The sequence below is a fragment of the Nannobrachium achirus genome (assembly GCF_963921795.1).
Source record: "Nannobrachium achirus genome assembly, chromosome: 6".
Lineage (NCBI taxonomy): Eukaryota > Metazoa > Chordata > Actinopteri > Myctophiformes > Myctophidae > Nannobrachium > Nannobrachium achirus.
The window spans coordinates 57,846,835-57,873,366 of NC_137815.1; the positions used below are offsets into that span (position 1 = coordinate 57,846,835).

General features: G+C 42.8%; 1 protein-coding gene across 1 annotated transcript in view; it reads left to right on the forward strand.

Moving 5' to 3' along the window:
* epha8 (eph receptor A8) overlaps positions 1–18,433 on the forward strand; it is a gene marked incomplete at both ends in the record, with an annotated part of 136,350 nt that extends 117,917 nt beyond the window's left edge. Inside the window, 10 exons of the mRNA XM_080727461.1 lie at positions 2,274–2,406; positions 5,201–5,268; positions 7,396–7,521; positions 8,382–8,567; positions 9,293–9,354; positions 10,480–10,689; positions 14,094–14,243; positions 15,254–15,444; positions 16,731–16,892; positions 18,319–18,433. Coding sequence (XP_080583587.1) covers positions 2,274–2,406; positions 5,201–5,268; positions 7,396–7,521; positions 8,382–8,567; positions 9,293–9,354; positions 10,480–10,689; positions 14,094–14,243; positions 15,254–15,444; positions 16,731–16,892; positions 18,319–18,433 — 1,403 coding nt within the window. The remainder of the gene's footprint in view (positions 1–2,273; positions 2,407–5,200; positions 5,269–7,395; positions 7,522–8,381; positions 8,568–9,292; positions 9,355–10,479; positions 10,690–14,093; positions 14,244–15,253; positions 15,445–16,730; positions 16,893–18,318) is intronic.
* Between the last annotated feature and the right edge of the window lie 8,099 nt (positions 18,434–26,532).

Here is a 26,532-nt window from a genome sequence, read left to right on the forward strand (position 1 = left end):
GACGGCCTGTTTTCTTTCTAATTTATATATGAATTAAAACAATACTCCACCCAGCAATGTTATTTAACGAGCACATTCATAATGTCTTAAGGCCACCTTACATCTAACAACTTTGAAAAGATTTCTCAGTCGTAATAAAGTCGCGGCGCGCTCCCGTGATTCGGTCTTTATTCAATCGTTAAATGTGAGGTAGTGTCGATTTTTACCCCAACTTGAGAGCCAGATTCTTTTACGAGAATATCAAACTGGTTTAATATTTTCACAAATCGGGGCTGAGTCTGAATGAATACAATGACGTAGCCTACAACCAAAACAGAACGAGACGAAAGCCAAGCCATTCATTCCCCAAGATGCTGAGCTGCCAGTCTCGTTGTTGGTGCGGCTATTACGACAGCCCTTTATTAGTTATTTCTCTGCGTTTCCATTATTCCAAACATTCAACGTTGATAATAAGTTGATAGGATCGATCTGCGCCGGCTAGACTGAGAGGAGAGAACGAGAGAGGAGAGGGCTGAGGGAGGAAGGCGGAGCTCGGTGTGTGTGTGTGCACTGCATAAGTGATGGAAAAAGTAATCAAGTAAAAGTATCAATACTGTGATGCGACGCGCTGTGACTGAGCTTGTAAATCGGCTATTTTCATTTATGGTTAGCCTAATGCTTTATAATATTATAATTTATTTTGGAACACAAGGCTATATAATAGGCATATTTCAGCAAATAAAAGGGAATCTTGAACCAGTCTTAACAAAATCTTTAGAGGCATCTCACATCTAACAACTGAAATCTTTGAAAAACCATTATAAAGTTTTTGGAAAGTCTTTTTCAAATCTTATAGTGTGAGAGGGCAGTCTTTGAGAAATCTTTCCAAATCTGTCCAAAGTCTTATCAAAGTTGTTAGGTGTAAGGCTAGCTTTAAGCATGATTGTTAATGCTCAGAGGAGGTATTATGGCTGCTATTTGCACCCACATCTCATTTTTATTGTTTAATGTTTATTGCAAGGAAGCACATAAAAGCTCAAATAGCAATCGGTCTTAAGGGACAACTTTGTTTTTTTATAACGAAGGTTCATATTTTAGATTATAATTAGAGAAAATAAAAGTGTTTAAATGTTTTCATTTACTGCTTTCTATTGTTTTAGCTATTTTACTATTTAGATTTCAGTGGGGTGGGGCATGCGTACAAGTGGCTACTGTAAATATGTCTTTTTAGACACAATAAGTCGGCAATTTCTTTATTACTATTTACACCAGCCCCCATAAGTCACATCTGCCCATGAAAGATTGCGGTGCATCGTGGGAATGGGCATATTGTGTCTCAAAATACATATTTAGCCACTTGCATGCATGCCCCAAACCTGGGGGCATGCATGCAAATCAAAATCGTAAAAGAATCAAAAGAAGTAAATGAAAATAAACTATCTAAAATATGTTGTAAAAAAACAAAGTTGTCCTTTAAAGCAGGGGGTTGTGGCCACTCACTCTCAAGACGTTCTGACAGGGCCATAGAACAATTTAAGCAGCAAAATATTGCGTTATTTAGCCTATTGTTTTGGGTCTATGGAACATGTTACAGCAAATTAGTTGTGAGATTAAATATCAGCATAAAAATAAACAGGTTATAACTGTTTGGGCGGCTGGACCTTTTAGTGGCTATAGCCCTATGACAGCATAAACCATGTAAATATGATCAGTAATGGAATGCATACCAGATAAATTATCTTCAGCATCAAACTACCAGCAAACACATAGATTTAAAGAGACCCAGAAGAGCATAGAAGATGAGAGCGTAAAGAGATGACAGAGGAAGCTGCTCCCAGATGGCTCAGCAGCATGGTGCTGGGCGGAAAGGGGTTGGGGTGTCACTGAGGCCAATGGCTTAAGATAATCCCTCTGTTCTATTGATCTGAGCTCTCTTACAGGGTCACTCATGGAAGCAAAACTGCTTCTGATTCCACTTTTTCAAACAGCACCAGTGGTTGTTGTAAGTCCTGTGCTTGTGAGTCAAACAAGGAAAATTAGCCTTCCCCAAACACATACCTTGGTTCGCATATTGTTCCCCTTATGCTCTGATTAATTAATCTTATGAAGTAAAGAACATTTCAGCTACATGCAAAGGTCAAAATACCTGAGTTGAAATCTGTATAGAATTCCGCCATAGTCTCATGGAGTGTGTGTGTGTGTGTGTGTGTGTGTGTGTGTGTGTGTGTGTGTGTGTGTGTGTGTGTGCGTGTGCGTGTGCGTGTGCGTGTGCGCGTGCTTGTGTCCCCCCACAGCTCCTCTGCGCTACAACACCATGACCATCATCTGGATCTGTATGGCTCTGGTGTCAGGCCTGGTTGCCTTCCTCGCCATCATCATCTGCAGGAAACGGCAAGGCTACACTTTACCACACTACCCCTCGCTGCTGTGTGTGGAACACTTTCTTACACTATACTCTATATACTATACTATACTATACTATACTATACTATACTATACTATATTATAGTACTTGAACTTCTCTGTTTTGTTGTGCTTGTGTATAATAACCCCTTATTACATGTTATACCGTATGACCTTTCCTGCTGCTCCCTGCTAGACTGAGGATTTTACAGTGTACCTTAGGCTAGACTCTAGCCTTGTATGTTGTAAAAATGTGTGTGCATGCAACCAAATGGATCCATGGGTCCATTTCGTTAAAGTGATCCCTGACTAATACGACAAATATGCCTTAATACATTATAATTGTCCGCTATAACTACAATGTAAAATTAAAAACACCTTAATTATTTTATTTCTTCTAGAAATAGCTAATCAACATAGCTTTCACTCAACAGGGGAAATGCCCGTCGCAAGTTGATGATGTCATAAATGTCATGTGTGATCTATCCCTATGGAATTTATGGCATGCATGTGCAAATAAAAACAAACTTAATACTTCATATGGTTAATATGAGCATCAACTCAATATTTCAAATGTGTTTTTTGCACATGCATTCCATAAATTCCATAGGGATAGATCACACATGACATTTATGACATCATCAACTTGCGACATGCATTTCCCCTATTGAGTGAAAGATTAGCTATTTCTTGAAGAAATAAAATATTGAAGGTGTTTTTAATTTTACATTTTAGTTATAGAGGACAATTATAATGTATTAAGGCATATTTGTCGTATTAGTCAGGGATCACTTTAACATTTGTACACAAATGAGGACCGTGTATAGCAGTGGTTGTCAACCTTTTCAGGCCGCGACCCCCAAAATAATCATATTTTAACTGGGGACCCCCCCACCCTGACGAGCACTATAGTTGAGGAATTACATTTTATATAACACAATTTCTGCCTCTAATATTTGACAATTTGGCCCATGTTTAATTGTCATTTTAAATGTATTAAAAAGTCCTTAAATTGTCACTTTAGAAATGTGCAGATACCCTCTATAGTCTATACACTTATTAGGTTAATCATCTGGGGACCCACCAAAATAATTTGGGGACCTCCCTGGGGGTCCCGACCCACAGGTTGAGAACCACTGGTGTATAGTATATGAAAGGAGCAAGTAAAGTGGAAGCATACTGTACATTTGTAATTAGAATAAGACCTATGTGGAATGTGCTTTAGCACTCAAAGAGAATCCCGTTTTTTCTGTCATGTGGTGCACAAAGCTAAGCTGTACTGTCTGGTTTTAGTCACCCATGCCAGTATGACGTGTGTCCATTATACGGGAAAATAGCAATAATCTGCATGCATTTGTGTCATTAAGGGAGATAAGTTTAGCAGGGGCCCTCAAGTTAATGCCTATGGTGACAGCACAAACCCTGCTCCTTTGTCAACCCCCCACCCCCTTCTTCCCCGTCGTATTTAGCTAATTTTCCATCCCGCGGTTTCCACCTTGCACAGTGGATTTAATTATGTTGATTCATGTCCGTTAGCTTACAAGCAAATGTTCCCACTTATACAGCCCCCCGCCCCCTTCTCCCTACTCGCCCTTTTTGATGTCTACTAACTTACATCTCTGTAGCGTAACAAATAATGAATTTCATTGCACTTAATTAATTCATGCCGGAGTTCATTTCAGCTCTGTTTGAGAGCTAAATGATAAACAGTGTGGCATGTCTCCCAGCCTGCCGCATGGTGCTGTGCTAGCTCAACGATTTAAAGGCGTCATCCCGTCAAAAGTCTGTGTAAATGAGCTGATTCTATTCTCCAGATCATCTGGAGAATAGAATCAGCTCATTTACATTGTAAAATTATAACAGTAGAATTAACTTGCACCGAATGCCCCATGCCCTGCCACTCACACAGTGTCTTCCTCAGTGAATCAGTGTAACTAGTACAGTAGTTACACCTAAATCGGGGCATTATGTCCATGAAAAAAAAACAGCACTTAAAAAATAAATACCACACCAATTACAGGCGCGGAAATGTATATCCATTATCCAAGCATTGGTGCAGATGCAGATCCTTTTGCCACCGCAATACTTTTGACCGACAAACCAGCAACCAGTATGACAGGATGGTATCTTTAAAAGATGCAATACACCCATTTTCAATCTTATCTTGATATAATTAGTCCTTGCTAATGTGTTTTATGGCATCATGATCTCTGTCTACCCGCTAGTGTCTCCAAGATGCCAGTTTCGCCTATATCCTACCAATGACATCATCAGTAGGCAGGGTTTGGTCAATTCAAACAAAGAACAAATTACTTCTATTTCAGCATGCTAACTTTCCAGGAAGAGAAAGGCTGTAGGTTCTATGAGCTTGAAATCCATATCTATGCTGTCCATAGCCCACCTCTCAGACACAGAGCATTAGTGAGGACCAATTATATGAAAATAAGGTTGAAAAAGGTTTACTAACATCATTACCTGATTGAAAGCTATCATAGACTCAATTATTCTGTTTGGAATGATGAGCTGTGTTGATAGTCTACAGCAAATAACACAGTTAGGAATGCTTTATGATGTAGAACATATGTGTTTTTTTCCTCGCAATTGTCCTGTATTCATCCCGCCTTGTGTGTGTGTATGATGTGCATGCATGTGTGTGTGTGTGTGTGTGTGTGTGTGTGTGTGTGTGTGTGTGTGTGTGTGTGTGTGTGTGTGTGTGTGTGTGTGTGTGTGTGTGTGTGTGTGTGTGTGTGTGTGTGTGTGTGTGAATATCTGTGTGCGTGTTTTTCCATGTGTTTGTGTGTGTGTCTCATTAACACAGACACTGTGGCTACAGCAAAGCCTTCCAGGACTCAGATGAGGAGAAGATGCACTACCAGAATGGACACGGTATGTTTGTTCTGTTATGAGCAGGGCAGGAATTTCAGGGAGGCCATGAAGGCCATGGCCATCGTTGCCCCTCAGTTTGGCCTTGTGCCCCTCCAAAAACTGGCATGCCTCGAGGCCACAGTGGCCTTAATGCCCCAGCCCGGCTTACTGTACTACTGTACTTTCTCCTCTGTCTCTGTCTTGTCAATATAGACACCAATGTCTTTCTTGTCTTGTTGAGTCCCCATTTTTAAACCAATCCTGTATCTTTGATTTGTGCAAGGCTGAGCATCAGATTGTAAACACCCATTTATTTATTTCACAGCAGCCCTTAACTTCAATTAATTATTTCAATGGACTAAAATCGTGTTTTATTTGATGGCCTTCGTGCCCTAAAAAATGTACAACCTCAAAGACCAAGTGGTCTTGCCCCTGAAATGATGAAATTCCAGGCCTGGTTCTGTGTCTCTATTATAGCAAATAACAGATTCCAGCCAATAGTGAATAGCCCTGCAAGCCAAATGACTTTTTTTTTTTCAAGTAAACCACATTTTGTTGTACAAATGAATCAACGAGTGAGTTTTTTAAATCTAAATTTCGCATCCACTGGGCCAAGCAAAGCACTCTGATCGGCTACTTCTCCCTTTGCGTTTGTTGTCTCTTCTTGGTAGGTGCATCGCTATGATCGGTATGCCTGAAACTGAAGATTCTGTGGTGCAAAAACTAAGTGTGATTAAAATGCGTAATTTTATTAAATCACGTTCATTTTCTGTAATTAATTAATCACAATTAATCAGTTAAAGTCCCAGCCTTAATTCTGGGATATATCTGACTATAGTTATGATATTTATCTGGCCTCGATCTGACCCTCTCTGATTAATCCAGGACGTCCGTTTTTGTGGGCAGGATTTATGTTGGTTGAAATCAGGTGATATTCTAGATCTGACTAGTCATGGGGTGCGTTCGGAAATGCGCACCGGGTGTGTGCTCAGTGTAGTGAGTGCAGTGGATGTGACGTTGTAGAGTGCGTTCAGTGTGCCTTGTTTACGAACGACCAGTTAAGAGGCAGCTGTACGCCTTTTCAGTCTGAACTCTGAAGGTAAACTTTCTGAAAAGCAGCAGTTGCTAACGTAACGTTGATATTGAAAGGAGATGTAATTCACATTGGCATACCTGCTGTTAGTTTACATGTTGATGTGTGTGAAACTATCAAGCCCAAACGACCAATTAAGCTGCAAATGCTGCATTTTGTGGTAATTTCCTCCATTGTTCACAGCTGAGAAGCGCTCGCGACATCGCCATGAAAACCAACCAATCTAAACACCACACCGTCAAACCCCAACTTCTGTGTTGGGTCGGTGAGTGCGTGCACTCAGCACACCAGTGTGCCGCGCACTGGATTTCCGAACGACAACGCACCAAGTGCACCAAATAAACGAACGACAACATGGCACACCAGTGCATTGAGTGCGCATTTCCGAACGCACCCATGGTTTGACTTGATCTGGCCCTTGAGACGTCACTGATTGGTCCAGGTCCTGACCGTGCTTGCTGGGAGGTTGTATTTTTAACACAAATGTTATCAAGTTCATCCTCAGAGCAAACAAGTTCATCCTGCACCTACAGTAGTGATTAAACTAGAAAGAATGCAATTGGAAATTGCAAGTGTGGTTACCGTGACTTTATTCTGCAGCAAATGTGAAGCTCGACCAATACTCGAGCTAGCACTCCTCAAATATTTTGCCTTCAATTTCCAATTGCATCTGATTTCCATCAATTTCCAATGGCAGCGGAAATGTTTATCTAGTGAAAATAAAGTTTATCTAGTGAAAATAAAGTTTCCCCAGAAATACAGGGTGTTGCCCTTCGGGCAACCACACCAATGAGTCCCTCCCTTAGAGTTATAAGGTCCCTCCTTGCTACTCCTACGTACTTCCTATTTAAGTTCCCTTTCCTCATGTCTCTCCCTCTCTCTCTCTCCCTCTTTCTCTCTCTCTCCGACCTCCGATCCCTCATCCCGGGCCATTTCGTCTCTAACACCAAGATGTTTTTATTCTATGTTTTCCTCTCGCACTCCACTGATAGGGGCTCAGATGTGCCTTGTTTATTCTCCGATATGTGACCAAATGCTAATGTTGTTTATCTCAGTGTCGTTCCCAGACGCGAGGTTCTATATCGACCCGCACACGTACGAAGACCCCTGCCAGGCCGTCCACGAGTTCGCCAGAGAAATTGAGGCTTCCAGGATCAAAATAGAGAAAATCATTGGCTCAGGTAAAACCATGAACTGAGGCGAGTGTGCACACACATGCATGCATGCACACACACACACACATGAGTGCACACGTGCACACACACATGCACACGGCACACACCCACGTACACGTGCGTGCGCACACACACACACACACACACACACACACACACACACACACACACACACACACACACACACACACACACACACGCAATCATTGGCTGAGGTAAACTGAAATCAGAGGCAGTGAGGAGAAGGATAGCAGAGTGGAATCAGAGCATTGCATAGAGCTGTCAATCAAATCCCCTCAGACAGACACAGAATGCTAACTAACACTCTGCCACTGCCGGAGCCGAGCAAAACAAAACACCGCATCCTGGAAACGACTGAACAAAACAGTTGGGTTGTCGAGGTAGACGAGCGATTAGAGGGATCATCGGCAGGTCACAGATTTGATCCTCCATAACGGTGGCGGTGTCCCGTCACCCGTGCCCTTGATGGAGACACCCGCTCCGTGTCGAGTCGCAGCATGTGTGTCAGAAGCGATGAAGTGTAATTTGTGTGAAAAGCATGGCAACAAAAGCCAAAAGACAGTTTATGCCTGTTTTTCCCTCAATGCTTTTGAATAGATCCCGTTTACAATGTACCTTTATCCCAGTCCCAGTTGGGTTCACTCAACACATGAACCCAGCTAGCAACCCTGATATGCCCTTATTCTGGCCATGTCAAAATACTGAAAATAAACAAGACATTGTGACATGTTTGTAACTTTTATTTACCTCATTACATTTGTGTGTGTGTGTGTGTGTGTGTGTGTGTGTGTGTGTGTGTGTGTGTGTGTGCGTGTGCGTGTGCGTGTGCGTGCGTGCGTGCACAGGAGAGTTTGGGGAGGTGTGTTATGGACGCATGCGGCTCCCAGGCAAAAGAGACATCCCGGTGGCTCTGAAGACCCTGAAAGCAGGTTACACAGAAAAACAGAGGCGGGACTTCCTGGCCGAGGCGTCAATCATGGCCCAGTTTGACCACCCCAATGTTATTCGACTGGAGGGAGTGGTAACACAGAGTATGTACGCCGTCAGCCACTGTGATGCACACTGCTTCAGTTCATTTGATTCAAGATATTAAGTTTCATGCTATAAGACGGTTCCATTCAGAGAAAATGTATCTAGAATGGAGATTACATAGTTGAATTGCTGACCGCGGCCACGTCACTATACTCAGACATCCATATACCTAACCCTAACCAGATATGATCATATATTGGCATATATGGAGATCTGGTTTTCCAGAGCCACAGATCCAACCGCTATGCCCATATATGGACATGTGCATAAATGGGACTGACTGACTCGGCGCGCACATAGGCAAAGACGCGAGGGAATGTGGCGCCTGCTGTCGAGTTGTTCAGATATGTGGTTGTCCAGAACCGCCGAACCAACCGATATGTCCATATATGGATATCCTGTTGTCCAGAACCACTGATATGCCCCAGTATATATCACGGCCATTATCACATACAGCAAAGATATCAAATCGTGTGTCACACATATCTGCAGCATGACTGTTCCGTATTTCCAAAAGCAAATAGATAATCCCATCCACTGTAGAAAAGCAAAGCCTGATAAATACTTAGTTGTGCATGCGTGACACGCAACGGAAATAGCGCCTCTTCGCGCTCGCTGTGACACGTTGTGAGCTTGCAGAGCGTCTATTTTAGGCGCACCACATCATGCACCACCAGAGGTACTGACTCTATGCTGTCTGATGTCCATCCTGCTGTCTCCCCAGGTAAGCCAGTGATGATCATCACAGAGTACATGGAGAACGGATCACTGGATTCCTTCCTCAGGGTGGGTACTGTTGGTTCTTTTTCGAGGTGAGGAGAAGGTGAAGAGATTAAAAAAAAAAAAAGTTTATCTCCTTTATCTTTATCCTGTTCTTTCTCCCCCTCGAGATTTAATTCCTGCATTGTCTCTGCTCTCTTTTACCCTTTTTGTCCAGGCACGTGCACACATAGACTTCAAAGGGGGCTTGAGTGCCCTCTCCAGATCATGAATGCGGTTTTTACAGTAGTGAAGGATATGCGAATGTCCTCTTTCCATGCCATACCAGAATGCAGCATTCAAGAGAATTGCCTTGTCCATACTCTCCTGAACTTGAATGCAGCATCTTATGTTGAAGAAATTCTGTGTAGAATCAAGCATCGAAAATAGCCGACCTCCAAGCTCACAACGCGTCGGGAGCTTGGAGGTCTGCTATTTTCGATATTTTCACCAAAAGGCCCTTTTAGAAATGTCAGCCCCTGCGTCTCTAACATTCTCTGCACGTCCCTGTTTTTGTCCATGGCAGTTCAGCTACAGCGAAACCTTTTTTTAAATGGCAGTTCCTTCCCCTTTCGTCTCCCTCTTTCTCTCGCTTTGTCCTCAGTGGCGTCGCGTCAGTTCAGAAAAAGCTAAGGTATGGCAACATGACTGGTGTCTTGCACGCGCGCCTTCGCGCGCGTGCAAGACACCAGTCATGTTGCCATACCTTAGCAACAGGCATGATACATTTATTTTAAGAAGTACATTCTATTTTTCCCCCCGTTTCTACGGTTTCTTGGGCTGGATATGGCAGCCTGGAATGGTTGTTCATGTGCAGCTAAACTTAGCATGTTAGTAAACGTGCCACAATTAACAATAATGCATTGCACCTGTGCAGCTGACCTGCGGAACCTGGGAATATACCATCTTGTCAAGATGGGGAGAATACAAGTGCGGAGAATATAATTATAATACCTTGTTAAAGTGACCATTTTGTAAAATTTTGCATTTGTAGTTATTTTACTGTAATTTAACAACATAATAACCAGAATAGATATGGATTAATACTTAAAAAGTAACTTTTATTTTCCCCCCTGGACCCAGGGTATGGCGGCTGCATACCCCTGCCATACCCAATTGACGCCCCTGTTTGTCCCCCTCCTCCTCCTGCAGAGGCATGACGGGCAGTTCACCATCATCCAGTTGGTGGGTTTGCTGCGTGGCATTGCGGCGGGCATGACCTACCTCTCAGACCTGGGCTACATCCACAGGGACCTGGCAGCGCGCAACATCCTGGTCAACAGCAACCTGGTGTGCAAGGTGTCTGACTTCGGCCTGTCCCGCGTCCTGGAGGACGACCCCGACGCCGCCTACACCACCAGTGTGAGTTTAAACATGGAGGCAAGCCCAATGCACGTTCCGCGGAACATTACACACACACACACACACACACACACACACACACACACATGTGTGCACGCGCGCACGCACGCACGCACGCACGCACGCGCGCGCGCACACACACACACACACACACACACACACACACACACACACACACACACACACACACACACACACACACGCGTGCATGCACGTATGCACACACACACACACACACACACACACACACACACACACACACACAGGGGCTGACACACGCACGCACGCGCGCGCGCACGCACACACACACACACACACACACACACACACACATATGCACGCACATTCTTTACTTAAGTAAAAGTATCAATACTGCAATGTGGAAATATTATGTTACAAGTAATAGTCTGGAATTCAATTCATTTACTTGAGTAAAAGTACAAAAGTATTGGTATCAAAATGCACTTAAAGTACCAAAAGTAAAAGTACAATATGTTTGAAAGATAACAGATCTACAAGCTCACGACGCGTCGCATCGCGATGCGTTGTGAGCTTGTAGATCGGCTATTTTCAAATAGCTAAGGTATAAAATAGGGCTAAAGTGGTTCATGTATGTTTTATAATATAATCATTTATATCTGCAAAGTAACTAGTAACTAAAGTTTTCAAATAAATGTAGTGTTACATGTCATCAATTGGATTACAAAAACCCAAGCTCGCAGCCCCAAGAGGCCATGTTGGCCTCCCTGTTGGCTAAGTGAAAGGCCATGGGGTGATGAAAAGCATTATCTGTTAGCTTGCTGGATTACCTTTCCTTTTTGGATAATGTTCAGAAAAAGGAATAAGGGACCTCACCTCGGAGCTACAGCGGAGAGTGAGGTGATGTCCCAAACAGGGCTAGTTAAGTAGCTGGTGTGAACCCAAATGAAAGATACTATAGACAGGGAAGGTTAAATAGACTTTACTTAATTCAATTCAATTCAATTCAAATGTATTAAGTGTCAAATCACAACAAGTTATCTCAAGACACTTTACATATAGAGCAGAGACCCGAGCAGAGAGAGAAATGTCAGGCAGACCCAGGCTCTAATCATTTGGCAGCAGCAGATTACACGGGCAGTTAGGGGACAATTCCAAGTTGTCAATCCAATAGGCAAAGCTTACTAAAACAGCAGGCAGATGGCAAGAAAACAGGGACAAAGTTAGGTCTAGTAAATATAATAGGTTTGTAAAAATGCTACTAGAGGCAGAGAGAACAGCAGGGTATAACAGGCCTATTGCAAATGCATGACAGCAATCAGTAGAGATCACATGACAAAGATGGCAGCAAACTAAAAGACAAAACATGATACAGCACAGCTATTTGCACACGCAAAAAAAATTGCCGATCTACAAGCGTGTTGAGAGCTTGTAGATCTGCTATTTTTGGCTGAAGTTCTCCTCAGAATAGGAATGTGAGGGTTGAAGTTGTTCATATAAAATAATTATCCTATTACACAAAGATTTGGCGGCCCCCTTGTAGTAACTCTGGGACCCCCTAGGGGTCCCAGACCCCCTGTTGAAGACCCCTGCACTAGAGGATTGTGGGTCATGCAAACAGTTTAGTTTCTTTTATCCAGTTTGGGTTTGAGATATCTTGTGTGGATTTTCTTTTTTGCATATCAGTGGTGTTAGAGGAAAATCGGGAAATGCCGTATAGTGTCACCAAAATCAGTAGGGGCCATTCTCTGGCCAGCATGAATATGCGCTCAGCACGTTTCATGGCAATCTGCCCAGATTTTGAGATATCTTCTGTGAAATTTGAAATGTTGCCTTAATGGTAGCACTAAAGGGATAAAGGCCATTGGGTAAGCAAAATCAGTAGGGTGCCTCCTAGTATGCAATTGTTTACATGGCAATGGCAATAACAGTAGTTTAGAGCTATGTTTGGGACCTAGTAAGTGGTGATGATGTTGCACAGAAGGATGGACAGATGGTCGAATAAAAAAATGTGTTTAGCCATTTCAGCCTTATTACGATAGTGAAAGTGAGAGACAGATAGGAAAGGCAAACAGGGAGTAGGGGGAATGGTACACAGCAAACAGTCTGGCGGGATGGGAATCGAACCGGGGACACGCTGAAGAAGGCATTTTATGCCCTAAACATTCAGATCTGTTCGCCCTGAATAAAATGTTTAAAGGTGTAAAAAAAAAAAAAAATTACCCCAAATAAACTTTGATCAGTTACTGATAAAACCATTAAGCACTTAATCACGTACCTGTGACAGATAACATTTTCAAAATAACCTTCCCAATTCAGGTAACGACAAACCAGGGGGTGGCAAAAGAGAATAGGAATACATTTACAGGTTTTAAAGAAACCCATGGGGAAAGCTTACAGAAGCCCCTTGAGGATTGCTTCCTCCAAGTAATTATGCCACTACTGGGGCTATTTAAGTGTCTGGCATTTTACAACAAGCATGCTGTAAGTAGTTCAAATATTTGCTACCATTTGCAAATCTATTTTTTCCCAGGTCTGCAGCAACACACACATACACGTGCCCAAGCGTAAGCACTCACACATGCAATATAGTACAGTAGCCTATATTCAGACATAATTTAAGCTGTTGCCTGCCACTTAACCGAGTGTGGCATTTAGCCTATTTTGCCTTCCGGATTAAATGCATTGCCTTCATCCAATAATACGGGGAAAGGAGGACCACACCACATGCGTGCATACATTCTGAAAGTTGGCTGACACAGCCTAGATTTTGTAATGCTAGCCACTGACTTAAGCATTTGTGGTTCAACTGCCTTGCTCAATGGTACTTCATCTTGTTGTCACCTTGTTCACTGTGTGTATGACCCAGATTTTCCCACCTGACCCAGAGATTTGAATCCTGGTCACAGAATAGCTGTGCACACTGTCAGCCTGCTGTGAAAGCCTCCGCTTTCATGAAGCAGTCATTCTTCACTGCTCTGTTCAATAAAGCTGCACTGAGCTCAGGCACGTGCACACATAGACACCAAAGGGGGCTTGAGCCCCTGCCCTTTTATCTGTCAGTAAAAAGTGCCCCTCTCCAGACCATGAATGCAGTTTCTACTGTGTGATGCCCTCTTTCCATGCCATACCTGAAGGCAGCATTTGTCCAAACTTTCCTGAACTTGAATGCACCATCTTATGTTGAAAGAATTGCCCTCTCTATGTAGAAATCCATGCCATTACACCACATCTCCAGTATTCACTTCACTTAGTTCAGAGTGGTATTAAGCACAGAAAATAGCCGACCTCCAAGCTCGCACATTTCCACCCTTTTAGAAATGTCAGCCCCTGCCTCTCTAACATTCTCTGCACGTCCCTGCTGAGAAGAAGTGTGATGCTTTTCTTTTTGAACTCGGCTAAATGCTGTCCTCTGTCTCTTCCAGGGAGGGAAGATCCCCATTCGCTGGACGGCCCCCGAGGCCATCACCTACAGGAAGTTCTCCTCTTCCAGTGACGTGTGGAGCTACGGTGTGGTCATGTGGGAAGTGATGTCATACGGAGAGCGGCCATACTGGAACCTCACCAACAGAGATGTGAGTACCAGATTAAAGGACAACTCCAGACTAAATAACATCTAGGATCATTTTCCTACTTATATTGATCCCAATGACAGCAGAACCCCGCAGCCCTAGAATGGAGCCCATAAGCCTATAGCTTTTACGCTATTTGTTGCGGTCAAACGTTTTTTTTTTCCTTTTCTTTTTTTTAATCGATCTGATTAGTTATCATTACACACGCATCCATGCCATCGTTGTCCCACACGAGCCGCCACACTCTGCTAAACAGATGTTATGCTTTTATGTGTTTTGCCAAGTCCTGGCAAAGATGCGCTGTGATTGGCAGGTCACTTTAATTGGCAGTTGTGCCAAATACTCACCCCAAAACTTGATTTATGAGACTGTGGTGGCTCGTGTGGGACAACCAAGGCATGGATGTGTTTGTAATGACACATAGTAACACATTCATAACAAAATAAAAAATAAAACACTTTGACTGCAACAATTAAGTGTAAAAGCGATAAGCTTATGGGCTCCACTCTATGCTATGAGGGCTGTTGGGTTCTGCCGGGGAAAATGGACAACAGGGGCATTTATGCCTAATTTATGTCTAGACCCCATGGACAGTCTTTTGGGATCAATATAAGTAGGAAAACGAGCCTAGATGTTATTTGGTGCGCGGAGTTGTCCTTTTACAAACCATTCCATTGGTCTACTGATATAAAGGCCCAGAAAGGTATTGTTAGACTGCCCTGCAAACACAGGCAGCAGAATAAGTTCATGACCAGGGCTTGGTAGCTGTCATAATAAGAAACTATTAAAACAATGTATTCCACTTCTCTCCATTACTTTTGCATAACGCTTGGAAGTCAGTCATTTCTGTTTCATTTCATTACACGAGCAATACTGTTCTATAATGTATCTAGGGCTGTATACATGCCCACATACATCTCACAGTACAATATTCTTTGATCAGGGGCTAGTGGCTACATGCCATAATATGTAGAACTGTACTGCCTTATCCATTCTTTGCACACTGTGTGTAGGTGATTAAATCGGTGGAGGAGGGCTACCGGCTGCCTGCTCCTATGGGCTGCCCAGGGCCCATGCACACACTCATGCTGGACTGCTGGCAGAAAGATCGCAACGAGAGACCCCGCTTCTGCCAGATAGTCACCGTTCTGGACAAGCTAATCCGCAACCCAGAGAACCTAAAGTCTATGGACAAACTCTGCAGGTAGGCGGGCCAATTGCACACACCATCACTTCAGATTAAATATAGACGGACCAGGCACGTGCACACAGACATCAAAGGGGGCTTGAGCCCCTGCCCTTTTTTCCGTCTGTAAAAAGTGCCCTCTTCATGCCATTAATGCAGTTTTTACTATGGTAAAAGGAATGCAAATTCCCTCTTTCCATGCCATACCTGAAGGCAGCATTCAAGAGAATTACCTTGTCCAAACTCTCCTGAACTTGAATGCAGCATCTTATGTTGAAAGAATTGCCCTTTCTCTGTAGAAATCCATGCCGTTACGCCACATCTCCAGTATTGACTTGATTATGCTTATTTCAGTGTGGTATCAAGCACCGAAAATAGCCGACCTCCAAGCTCACAACGCGTTGTGAGCTTGGAGGTCTGCTATTTTCGATATTTTCACCAAAAGGCCCTTTTAGAAATCTCAGCCCCTGCCTCTCTAACATTCTCTGCACGTCCCTGAGACGGACAGTTCTTCAAGAAACCAAATATTGGTGCGCGTGATTAGTGGATTAAGCCACATGAGTCAAAGTGAAAGATCGTCTGCCAGAGAGTCAGATGATCTCACGGACGAAGCGAGAACCGCCCTGCCGCGGAAAGGGGGACGGAGTAAATCCAATCTCATCCCCTCCACTATCAAACACGAGCAGCGGGATAAAGTTACACACCAAAGTTTCCCCCCAAAGTTCTCTCTCTGGTAGACAGAAAGCGCGCGCGTCTGTTCATTTTCCAATAAGCTCATCTCTGACAGACATGCTGTGTGTTAAGTAAAAGCCTGGCTGTGATATTGACATTGATCTGCAGTGAATCAGGGAGCGGACGGGAGAGGACACACGGGCTGAGGCTCGACTTGTGTAAATTGCTCAGTTCAGTTCCCAGGGTCCCATGGAGTTACTGGTGCGTGGTGCGCAGGGGGAGGGGGAGGGGGAGATGGAGCAGATTGGGGCAGGCGGGGGTGTTGAGGGGTAGTCAGGGACGGAGTTAAGGGTGTTAAGGATTTCTCCCTTTATTAATCTACCCAAAGCAGCCATCCTGCAGCCACGGCTGCCGCCCTTTCTCTATCATTTTAACTGCTATTGATTTTCTGCCTCGGCATGCGGGTGCATTTCAAAGCCAACCTTTTTTCCCTGTCTTTTCTCACTTCTCGAACCCTTTCTCTTTTTGAGGGCTTCTCGCCAGCTCTTTTTGTCGTCCCATTCATCTCTTTACCATTTACCTCTCCCTCTACCCCCCCATCCCCCCCCTTTGCTTCCCTGTCTGTGCCCTAGGTTCAATAATAGTCCCCCTTTGATGGAGAGAGCCATGCCAGACTTCAGCAGCTGTAACTCAGTGGACGAGTGGCTGGACACCATAAAGATGAGTCGGTATAAGGACCACTTTGCTGCGGGGGGCTACCACACCATAGGACACGTCATAAGCATGAACCAAGGGTGAGTCATGAGCACACTGGAGAATGGAAACGCGGGCTCAGACAGAGTGGTTACCGTAGCTTCTTTTGGAACTTTAATACCTTGTGAAGAGAAAAATTACCCATAATACATTTCTCCACAGTTGCAGACGTAGTGTATGTGCATTGACATTGCATGGCAAGCATGAGGTGCTGTACACATGGACTGTGTAAAAAAAAAAATCATGCAGGTTTTTACATTACACTAAAACTGCAATTAAAAGTGATTGACAATATTTCATCACTATTTCTTTTATGCCACACTTTTCCACATTATGCCTGTTGTTAAGTACAATAATACCTACAATTTGTAATACCTACAACTTGTACTCGGACCATATAATGTGTAATATTACAGCCACAGTTCATGAAATACCAAGCTCTGTCTTCCATTCTGTGCAGCCTCGAAGCATTTGCATTGCATTACATGCATACTAATATCCTGATTACTGGTAATAAGGTTATGGCAACAATTAAACGGACGAGTTTGCATGCATAACATTAGAGTAATTACAACAACAACCACAGTTTCACTCAAAGATGGTGTTTCTCTGAATAGTAGAGGTGGAAAGAGTAATTGAAAAATCCTACTCAAGTAAGAGTATTGTTACTTTAGAAAATGGGTTTGATAATTTACTCAAAGTAAGCAGTGCACCTGGGGCTCACCGGTAGCCAGTGCAGAGCAGCTAGTATAGGAGTAATATGGTCTCGTTTTCTCTTGTTGGTGAGCAATCTAGTAGCCGAGTGCTGTATAATCTGCAGGCGGGATATGTTTTTAATGGCTGCAGGTGTGACATTTGAGGAGAGGGGAGCAAGTTTTGAGTGGAGGGAGATGGTGCTGGGGGTCATTAGGCCTGTATCTTTCCATAAGATAGAATCTCTCTATAGCTTTTTGAATGACTCTCTAAGATCAATATTTTAATTTCTTTAAATGTAAAAAAATGGCTTAAACGTTGCACAACATATTTAGTGGCATTCCACCAAAACCAAAAAAATAAATACTTTCCCTTTTGTTTTATGAAAATAATTTATAGTGATGTACTATGAAGATTAAAGTAACCAAATCACTCTAAATACCTGCAAATCATTTTCTTTGGCTCATAGGTATTTAATTTACTTATTATTACTCATTGTCCAAATTAAAAGTAACAAAGTAGAGTATTTACTTTTTAAATGACTCAAAGTAAGAGTAAAAGTAGAGCTTTTAAAAATGAGTACTTACTTGAGTATTTTCCACCTCTACTGAAAAGTCACATTTTATGGCTACCCGAATAAAGACTATACCAGATTTAGGAAATAAGATCATGGAGTTAATGATGTACACTCCTGATGTGTGACTACTGAAATAAGTTCTTTACAGTAGCACCCATGATCTCTACATGTACTATCTGTGTATGTGTGCTATACAGGGACATCCAGAGACTAGGTGTGACTCTGATGGGTCACCAGAAGAAAATCATGACCAGTGTCCAGCTGATGAGGGTGCAGGTCCTCAACAGGAGTGTGCCGTCAGTGCACGTATAGCTCAACCCCTGGCTACAGGCCCCCGGCTTCGGTGGTCTAGCTGAACTCTATGTGGGGAAAAAGAAACAGTTGACGGAAACTGTAAGCTTTTGATGACATGTGGAACTTTTCAAGAGGGTTTTTCCTTTTTTTTCCTCTCCTCTCTCTTTCAAGAGATCGAACTGAGATCTAAAAATGACAGAATTTTTACAGTGGGAACAAGTATTATGTGACTTCTTGGAGGATGGTTCCAACCTTTCTGTTGTTGTTTTGTTTCCCCCTATCTAATTCAACTTTCTGAGTTTCAATGTCTTGTTTGTAAATGGACAGAGACTGCCTTAAATTTCCGCAAAATGACTTTTAATTTTGTTGTATACAAGAGAAGAGATTTTATCGATATGGATTTATCAGAGTAAATATGATTTATTGAAAACGGACAAAGGCATGATGTTCACGGACAGTTGCGGACGGGTGGCGGGTGTTTCATCGGACGACACACACACCCCACACACACACTCTCTTCTGAAGGCCTTAAGAGAATGAGCCCCGGGAAGAGGGAGAAAAGAAGGTGGTACCAGAAAACCGATGGAGTAAAGTGAGATAGGGCTCTCACCCGGCATGCCTGATGGTTCTCCGCAGCAGCAGGGGACCCGTGTTCACCTTAGGCTATTAATATCAACAGCAGGCGCGGTCTGTGCCGGCCTGACCTTGACGAATGACCCCCGGGACAGCCCCCCGCAGCCCTCAGCCCTCCGCCCAGTCTGAAGCTGCGTTGCGCACAAATGCTGTACTCTTAAGATAGGTATGATAAGATTCAGTCCGAGTGCACTTTATTCTACAATCACTACTACTACTACTACTACTACTACTGCTACTTCCATGCTATTCTCCTGGCATTTATGGATTAAAAACCTTCAAATGTCGGTACTTACCTTTTGGATTCGGAGTTGATGCCGATACCATTTGGTGTAACACTTCTGTAAGTAACCCCCCACCCCTCAAAGCACATATCGTCGTTGTCGGGTGGAAACCTTTTATCTCCAAGTTTCAAATTTGTACATTCTTTCGCAAAGTAAAGCCCTGCTTCATTATACAAGGCCGTCGCACAAAAGTAGTGAAAACAGCAGATCGTGTCAACAGCAGATGTTTTCACTAGTTTAAATATTTTTTTTCTCTGCTGTTTTCACTAGTTTAAATCATTTTTTTCTCTGCTGTTTTCACTAGTTTAATTATATTTTTTTAAATGATAAATGCAAAACATTTGGACATACAGTACAAGGTTTTCACCCGACAATGACGATATGTAACCACACAATATTTGTATTAATAAATATAATAATATAATATATAATAATATATATTAAATGCTGGGAAAATAGTAAAGAACACGATCTACAGAGACTGTAAAATAAAGTGTTACTTCAGATTTTTCTGGGATTAACTATTTTGCCTCAGCGGTGATGAAAAAGCTAAAGATAATGTAAGTAGAATGTTGATATTTAAATGCCCTGAAAACCACATACATAATCAGACCCCTCGCCGGTGCTATCAAGGACATGTATTTTTCTTGTGCACCGTGGTAGGATATCCTCTTATTGGTTGATGTCTCTTTTTTTTATCTGAGAAGATCCCTAAGGATATAGTGTCAATTCACTATGGTTCCAATTTTTCTTTTTTCTTTTTTTTTTCTTTTTTTTTCTTGGGATGAAATCACCAACTTGAATAGAAAAAGAAGAGACAAAATGAATTTTATAAAGGCTGGGACCTGTTTTTGTCAGCGGAATTGATTTATAATGTATATGTAGTACAGTCACTGGAAGGAAGAGAAAAAAACTATATGGCTGGTTTTCCTCACTCTTTATTATTTATTCATGCTCATTCGCTTATTCAAATAATACAATTCTGAGCGATTTTACTACAATCAATCAGTCATCCTTGTTGCTAATGATAAATCATCATAAATGTGAAAACTGTCCATAAAACACAATAAAGGAACGTTTGTCTGTGTGTGACTGCAACAGTGAGTGTGTTTCACTCTGTGTTTCCAAAGTGTACAGTTCTGCCAGTCCAAACCTGGCCCAGAAGCCAGTTTAATACACATTTTATTTTATTTTACCATAGGTTTCAGAATAAAGGTACAAAGGAAGAGTCCAAATGTATATTTTGTAGGTGAGGAAATATATTTTAAGAGAAGATTAGCAAAACAGTTTTTTTTCTGGGGGGCTTAAGTATATTTAGAAGCCCAATCTGGGATTGTTTTGAATTTATAGACTTGGGTTATGTTGACATACTGTACATTCTTAGAGAGTTTGGAAATTATTGTTCTCTGTTTATTTGTTTTACCCATCATAAATCACAATATAGCTGTTTTACTTGAATGTAAACAAATATTATCATCAACATAAATAGTGATGTTAAAGCCCCAAAATACAGTACTGTTGTAAAACCATGTCTCCACTGCTTTTATTATTTCTGATGGTGGGGCTATCCATGCATTTGTTTACATTTGTATCACTGATGGGGCCTTTAATTGTAAGCATGTGTTTTGGCAATTTCTTTGTATGTTTACTTTTTCTTTTATGTATCTATAAATAAATACATAAAATGTGTCGCCTATTTTGGCAGGGGGATGTTGCAGCCCAAATATGTATATTATACGACAAAACACAGAAGACATCTTACTGTAATGTCAGCATGCTGTTTTCTTGCTTTCTTGTCACTACTGCATATTGTCGTTGTCGGTTGGAAACCTTGTATGTCCAAAACCGTTCGTTTTGTATTTATAATTTTTTAAAATGATCTAAACTAGTGAAAACAGCCGAACTACAAGCACACAACGCCTTGCACCGCGAGGCGTTGTGTGCTTGTAGATCTGCTGTTTTCACTACTTTTGTGCGACAGCCTTGTATGATGAAGCAGGGCTTTGCTTTGCGAGAAAAATTACAAATTTGAAACATGGAGATACAAGGTTTCTGCCCTGACGATATATATACTGTATGCATGATGTACCCCACCCCTCCTGGAGGAATGTGTAGAAGTACGTCGTAGCAGCCGTCTCACACTGCCATAACCTAATTTGTGGCGAATATGTCGCAAGTGTACAGACAGGGAAACGCTCCAGAATTCTCGTCAAGGACACGTCTCTGACAAAGAAAGTCGTCACACCCTGTACTGCTTGGCCAAACAGTCGCTATTTTTGTATTCAGTCTGGGATGTCTCAAGGAAAAAGAAGCCGAACTTCTATCAAGAATCCCAGCTGAACTCCGTAGAGTCATGACCTACACCTGGAGTGCTCAGGTTGACAACTATTGACTCTGACTATTAACACCTTCTAAGCCAAGGGGAGCCCCTTAATGTTAAAACCGTACTATATCGCACATCCCCCCAGGGACTCTCAGCCACGTCGTACATTCCCGGACTTTGTCTTTAAAACCGGAATAAAAGCTTTTGATCCGAAAATCGGCGATCGTCTAACCTTCCCTAGTCACCACTCGTGCACTGATAGCTCATGCAGACCGTGCATGAAGCAGAGGTGACGTCAGCGCCTCTCCTTCTCCAAGGCACCTTCCACCCATCCGTTTACTGTCTACACACTCGAGCTCCTCCTGCAGCCATGCTTGGGGCTATGCTAGCGAAACTTTTCAGTTCTGTTCTTCAGTCACACATGGACTATTTGCGGGGACATTTACGTGAAAGGATCGCGCACGCGAAACGCACGGGGACATCGACGATCGGCCAAAACCCCCATTCTATCCCAACGGAAATCGAGAAAATCATGGTGAGTTACTGGCCTGGGGGAAAAAAAAAAAGAAAAAACAGCGGCGCTGTTCAAGATGGAGGGGCTGCGGGGTCATGTTTATAAACATAATATTATGTCTCAGATCACAATACAATAATAGAAATGTCACGGCTAATCTACCAACCACCATTCTATTTCGGACTGCAACGTGTTAAATGCACGTTCGCCGATTTTCTTTTTTTCCTTGACTAAATTGCTTTTTTTTTCCGTGGGAATGAGCCCTGACCCAGCTCTGCAACGTCTTTTCAAGCTCATCACCCTGAATCAGGGGTGTCACACCAAATTCTGGGCCCTGGGTACAAGGATTCACTGCGGGCCCCCCATGAATGTTCTTCATAGGGGGAGGGGGTTTAACCCATTTAGACTGGGAACGCATTATTTTGTGATTTAACTTTTGAAAAATAGCAGATATACAAGCTCACAGCTTCATCATCTTCATCAAGCTGCAAGCTTGTAGAGCTGCTATATTTTTGAAACTTTGAATATTTCAAATCCTTCTAAGTTTTTTTTTTTTTTAACCTGTGTTTGTCAGTGGTGCTCAAATATTTTCATGTGAAGGACCCCCGAAATCATATGTATTTAGCCACGGACCCCCATCTCAAAATATTTAGTTCCAGGGACAAATGTTACAAATGTTCGCTTAAAAAATACATATATTCAAAGATTTGCACACATTTTCACAACTTTTCAAAAATAGCAGATCACTCGGTGCCACGCTGTGAGCTTGTATATATGCTATTTTTCAATAGCTAAAGTATAAAATAATTAAGGCCCCTCCACCTTGGGCCCTAGTAACTCAGACCCACCCCCCCACCCCCCCTTGTGACGCCCCTGCCCTGAATGGGGACCAGGGTCTGATGAAAGCGCGTGTCTGAGTAATTGTCCTTTCCTTCACCTTAGGAGGGCTGTTTGCAGATAATCCCCTCCTTGGTGAAACGGGACCTAACACAACATCATTAATCTCATTACTAAGGCCATGTTGCTTTGTTGCAAAGCAAGTCCCATGCCCAATTATCAGCCACAGCCCCATCCCCATGACAACGCAGAGCCTCACCCACCAACCAACCAGTCCCCTGATTGACTCGTCTCAGAGCAGCAGCAGTTAGCGCTCGGTATCTGGATATCCTAGTGGCCCGCGTGTCCCCTGGATACAAACCGCTCGATCGGAGACAAAACATAAAGCCGATCGCAACCGGGTGTTTTTGGTATGTGTTATCGCAACACACCAGGTCCAATGCCACGAAAGGCGAACAAACAATAAACGCCCGAGTACTTGTTATCAAGTTTGCTTCCGTTATAGCAGCAGCAACAACAACAACAATATCACAAGATAGCCATTGAATCTGAAGTAAAATGGGCACACTTCTCATAATAAAGTCTTTGTGAACAACCTTGGAAACAATGCGGCACTGTCTGGAGCCAAGTAAACAATCCATGGGAGTGAGTGAGGTGGGAGCCATCACAGGGGGTTGGGCTTTTCAACATGCTGTGCTTATCCAGGCTCTTCTTCTACCAGCTCTCTATGGTTGCTTCATTAATTGATTGCTGTTTTCTTTTTTTCTTTTTTTTCCAACTTTTGTTTCCTTTTTCTTTTTCTAAATCAATATATGGTCGTTGTCGGGTGGAAACTTGTGTGTCCAAAACAATTAATTAGTATTTATCATCAAGGACGATGTTAAGAAGAAAGAAGAAAAAATATAAAAAACGAGTCGTGTGCCCGGGGGTTATGTACAGTATGAGGGATTGAATGTACTGTAGGAGTCTCAGAAGTAATGTTGGAGAACCCAGACCAGTGCCCATTGGGTAGAACAGTCACCATTGACGTCCAGTTGTGCCATACTCGTTGTATCAGTCTGTGATGTCTCCAAATTTGGGCATTGTTTCAGCAAGTGGCTGTAACCATGGTGGATGTCAGCATGCTCATCTCCAAATGTGGGCATTGTTTCAGCATGTGGCTGTTACCATGATGGCAACACTGTTTAGTATTTTGGGCATTGTTTCAGCTTGCGGCTGTGACAATGTTTAGTATCATTGATGTCAGCATGCTCATCACCAAATTTGGGCATTGTTTCAGCATGTGGCTGTTACCATGGTGGCAACACTGTTTAGTATTTTGGGCATTGTTTCAGCTTGCGGATGTGACAGTGTTTAGTATCAGTGATGTCAGCTGCATGCTCATCACCAAATTTGGGCATTGTTTTAGCATGCGGCTGTTACCATGGCGGTGACACTGTTTAGTATCAGTGATGTCAGCATGCAGACAGATGGTCAGACGGACAGACATTCTGTAAATTAATAGTTAGATTGTGAAAATAGCAGCTTTACAAGCACACAACGCCTCGAGGTGTTATGTGGTTGTAGATCTGTTTTTTTTTCACTCGTTTTGTGACACAGTCTTGTATGATGAAGCAGGGCTTTACTTTCCAAAAAAAAAGTACAAATTTGAAACTTGGAAATACGAGGTTTCTGCCCGACAGTGAGGATATATTTTAAATCAATACATTGGTAGCCTACTTTTACCAACGCACGCAGAAACGTTATCCTTTCATAGTGTGTCCTCTTTAGAATAATTTCCCATTCCAAATCCTCAACCTCAAATACATCTCACAGCATTTTATTTGACAATGAGAGTGTGTAAAGTGTGTACGTTTGTCACTGCCAGGCTACTGTAGCTATTATTGGGTTGAGCAGGCATTTGGTCTATAGTAAATGTGCTTATTTGCAAACGGAACACAAGCTATTCAATGGCGAGCTGTTGAGCGGGCCTTATGCTAAAGCCGACAGTTCAGCGTGAGGCCAGGCTGTCTCTGCCTCATCTTCAAAGGCTTGGTGTGAACCAGATACATTCTATTTATGTACTCTATCTATGCTCAGTAAACAACTGCATGACTCACCCCACTGAAACACCTCCTCTAGGAAAAAACAGACAAATCTGGGCCACGATTTGCTAAATTATGTCAAAAAAGCTATTGGTTGGTTTTCTATGTCTGTGTCACGTCTGGGTCAAATCGTTAGCGAATTAAAAATTCAAGTTGTGTTTTTTTTATATTAACTTTGATTAATCTAGAAATAATTTAGTGATAAGCTTGTTGTTTTTGCAACACTCACCCAGTTAGGATACACACAATTGTGCCTTGTGGGCTCCCCACTACCATTTTATGCTTTAGCTTTTGAAAAATCTTGATATATTTAGCAAATCTTTGAATATATCTTTTTAAAAGTGAACATTTGTAACTCAAATATTTGCTTCTGAGGGTCCCTGGAACAACATATTTTGAGTTGGGGGTTCACGGCCAAATACATGTAAAGTTTGAGAACCACTGATTTAAGAAGGCACTCGTGCCGCACTGTGAGCTTGTATATTTGCTCTTTTTTTTTTTTTTTTCACCCGGTGCCAATTGCCTAAGCTGTGATCCTGGGCTCTACTCTCCCTCTGCCAACCTGGGGAGGGCCCCGAACTGAGCTCATGCTTCCTTCAATGCATGAGGAGTGAGCAGGCCGCTTCTTATCACCTGACAGGGGGAGCTTCCCCAGTTGGACTTAGCGCGTGGAAGGAACACGTTATTCCAACCAGTTCCATTCCCCTCCATCAGGCGCCCCGGCTGGCCAGGGGGAGGCTTTATAGAGACAGGATTACTGCATGTTTTTGTGAGGGTATCTACCCTAGGAGACACGGGGAGAACATGCAAACTCCACACAGAAAGGCCCTTTTGCCAACCCCACCTAGGGTGTGGGCACTGATGACGCGGAGGAGGGAACACGCCCCCAGCACCCACAGTGTCCCCCGGCGGGAATCGAACCCAGGACCTTCTAGCTGTGAGGCGACAGCACTACTGACTGCGCCACCGTGCCCCGATATTTGCTCTTTTTTTAACAGTTAAAGCAATAATGGTTGACGTAATAATGCGTTCCTGGTCTTTAATTGGTTAAATACAGTTGGCCACTGTTTACCACTGTGGGGCTCTGGGTTGGAGGGAGCGTGGGGGGAAGGGGGGGTCTCATTCTCTTGCCCAGACAGATGTCTTCAACATTCAGTTGTGACATTCAGCCAGATTCAAGTCTCCTTATTCTCAGCGGAAAAGTTTTGACAAAGGGTTACGTATAAAATTTGAAGCGATTTTCTTTTTGTGGGCAACTTCCATCAGTCAACAGGCAGTGCAGAGCTCTCAGTGCAGAAGTCTGACCGGGCATGGGCAACAATGCATCTCAGATGATCTCACAAATGTTTTCTTAGCACCATTTTGAACAAACACTATTATATTATGCATAATGTATTCATAAGTTAATAGTACTGTTGAGTAAATAGGATATATTATTCATG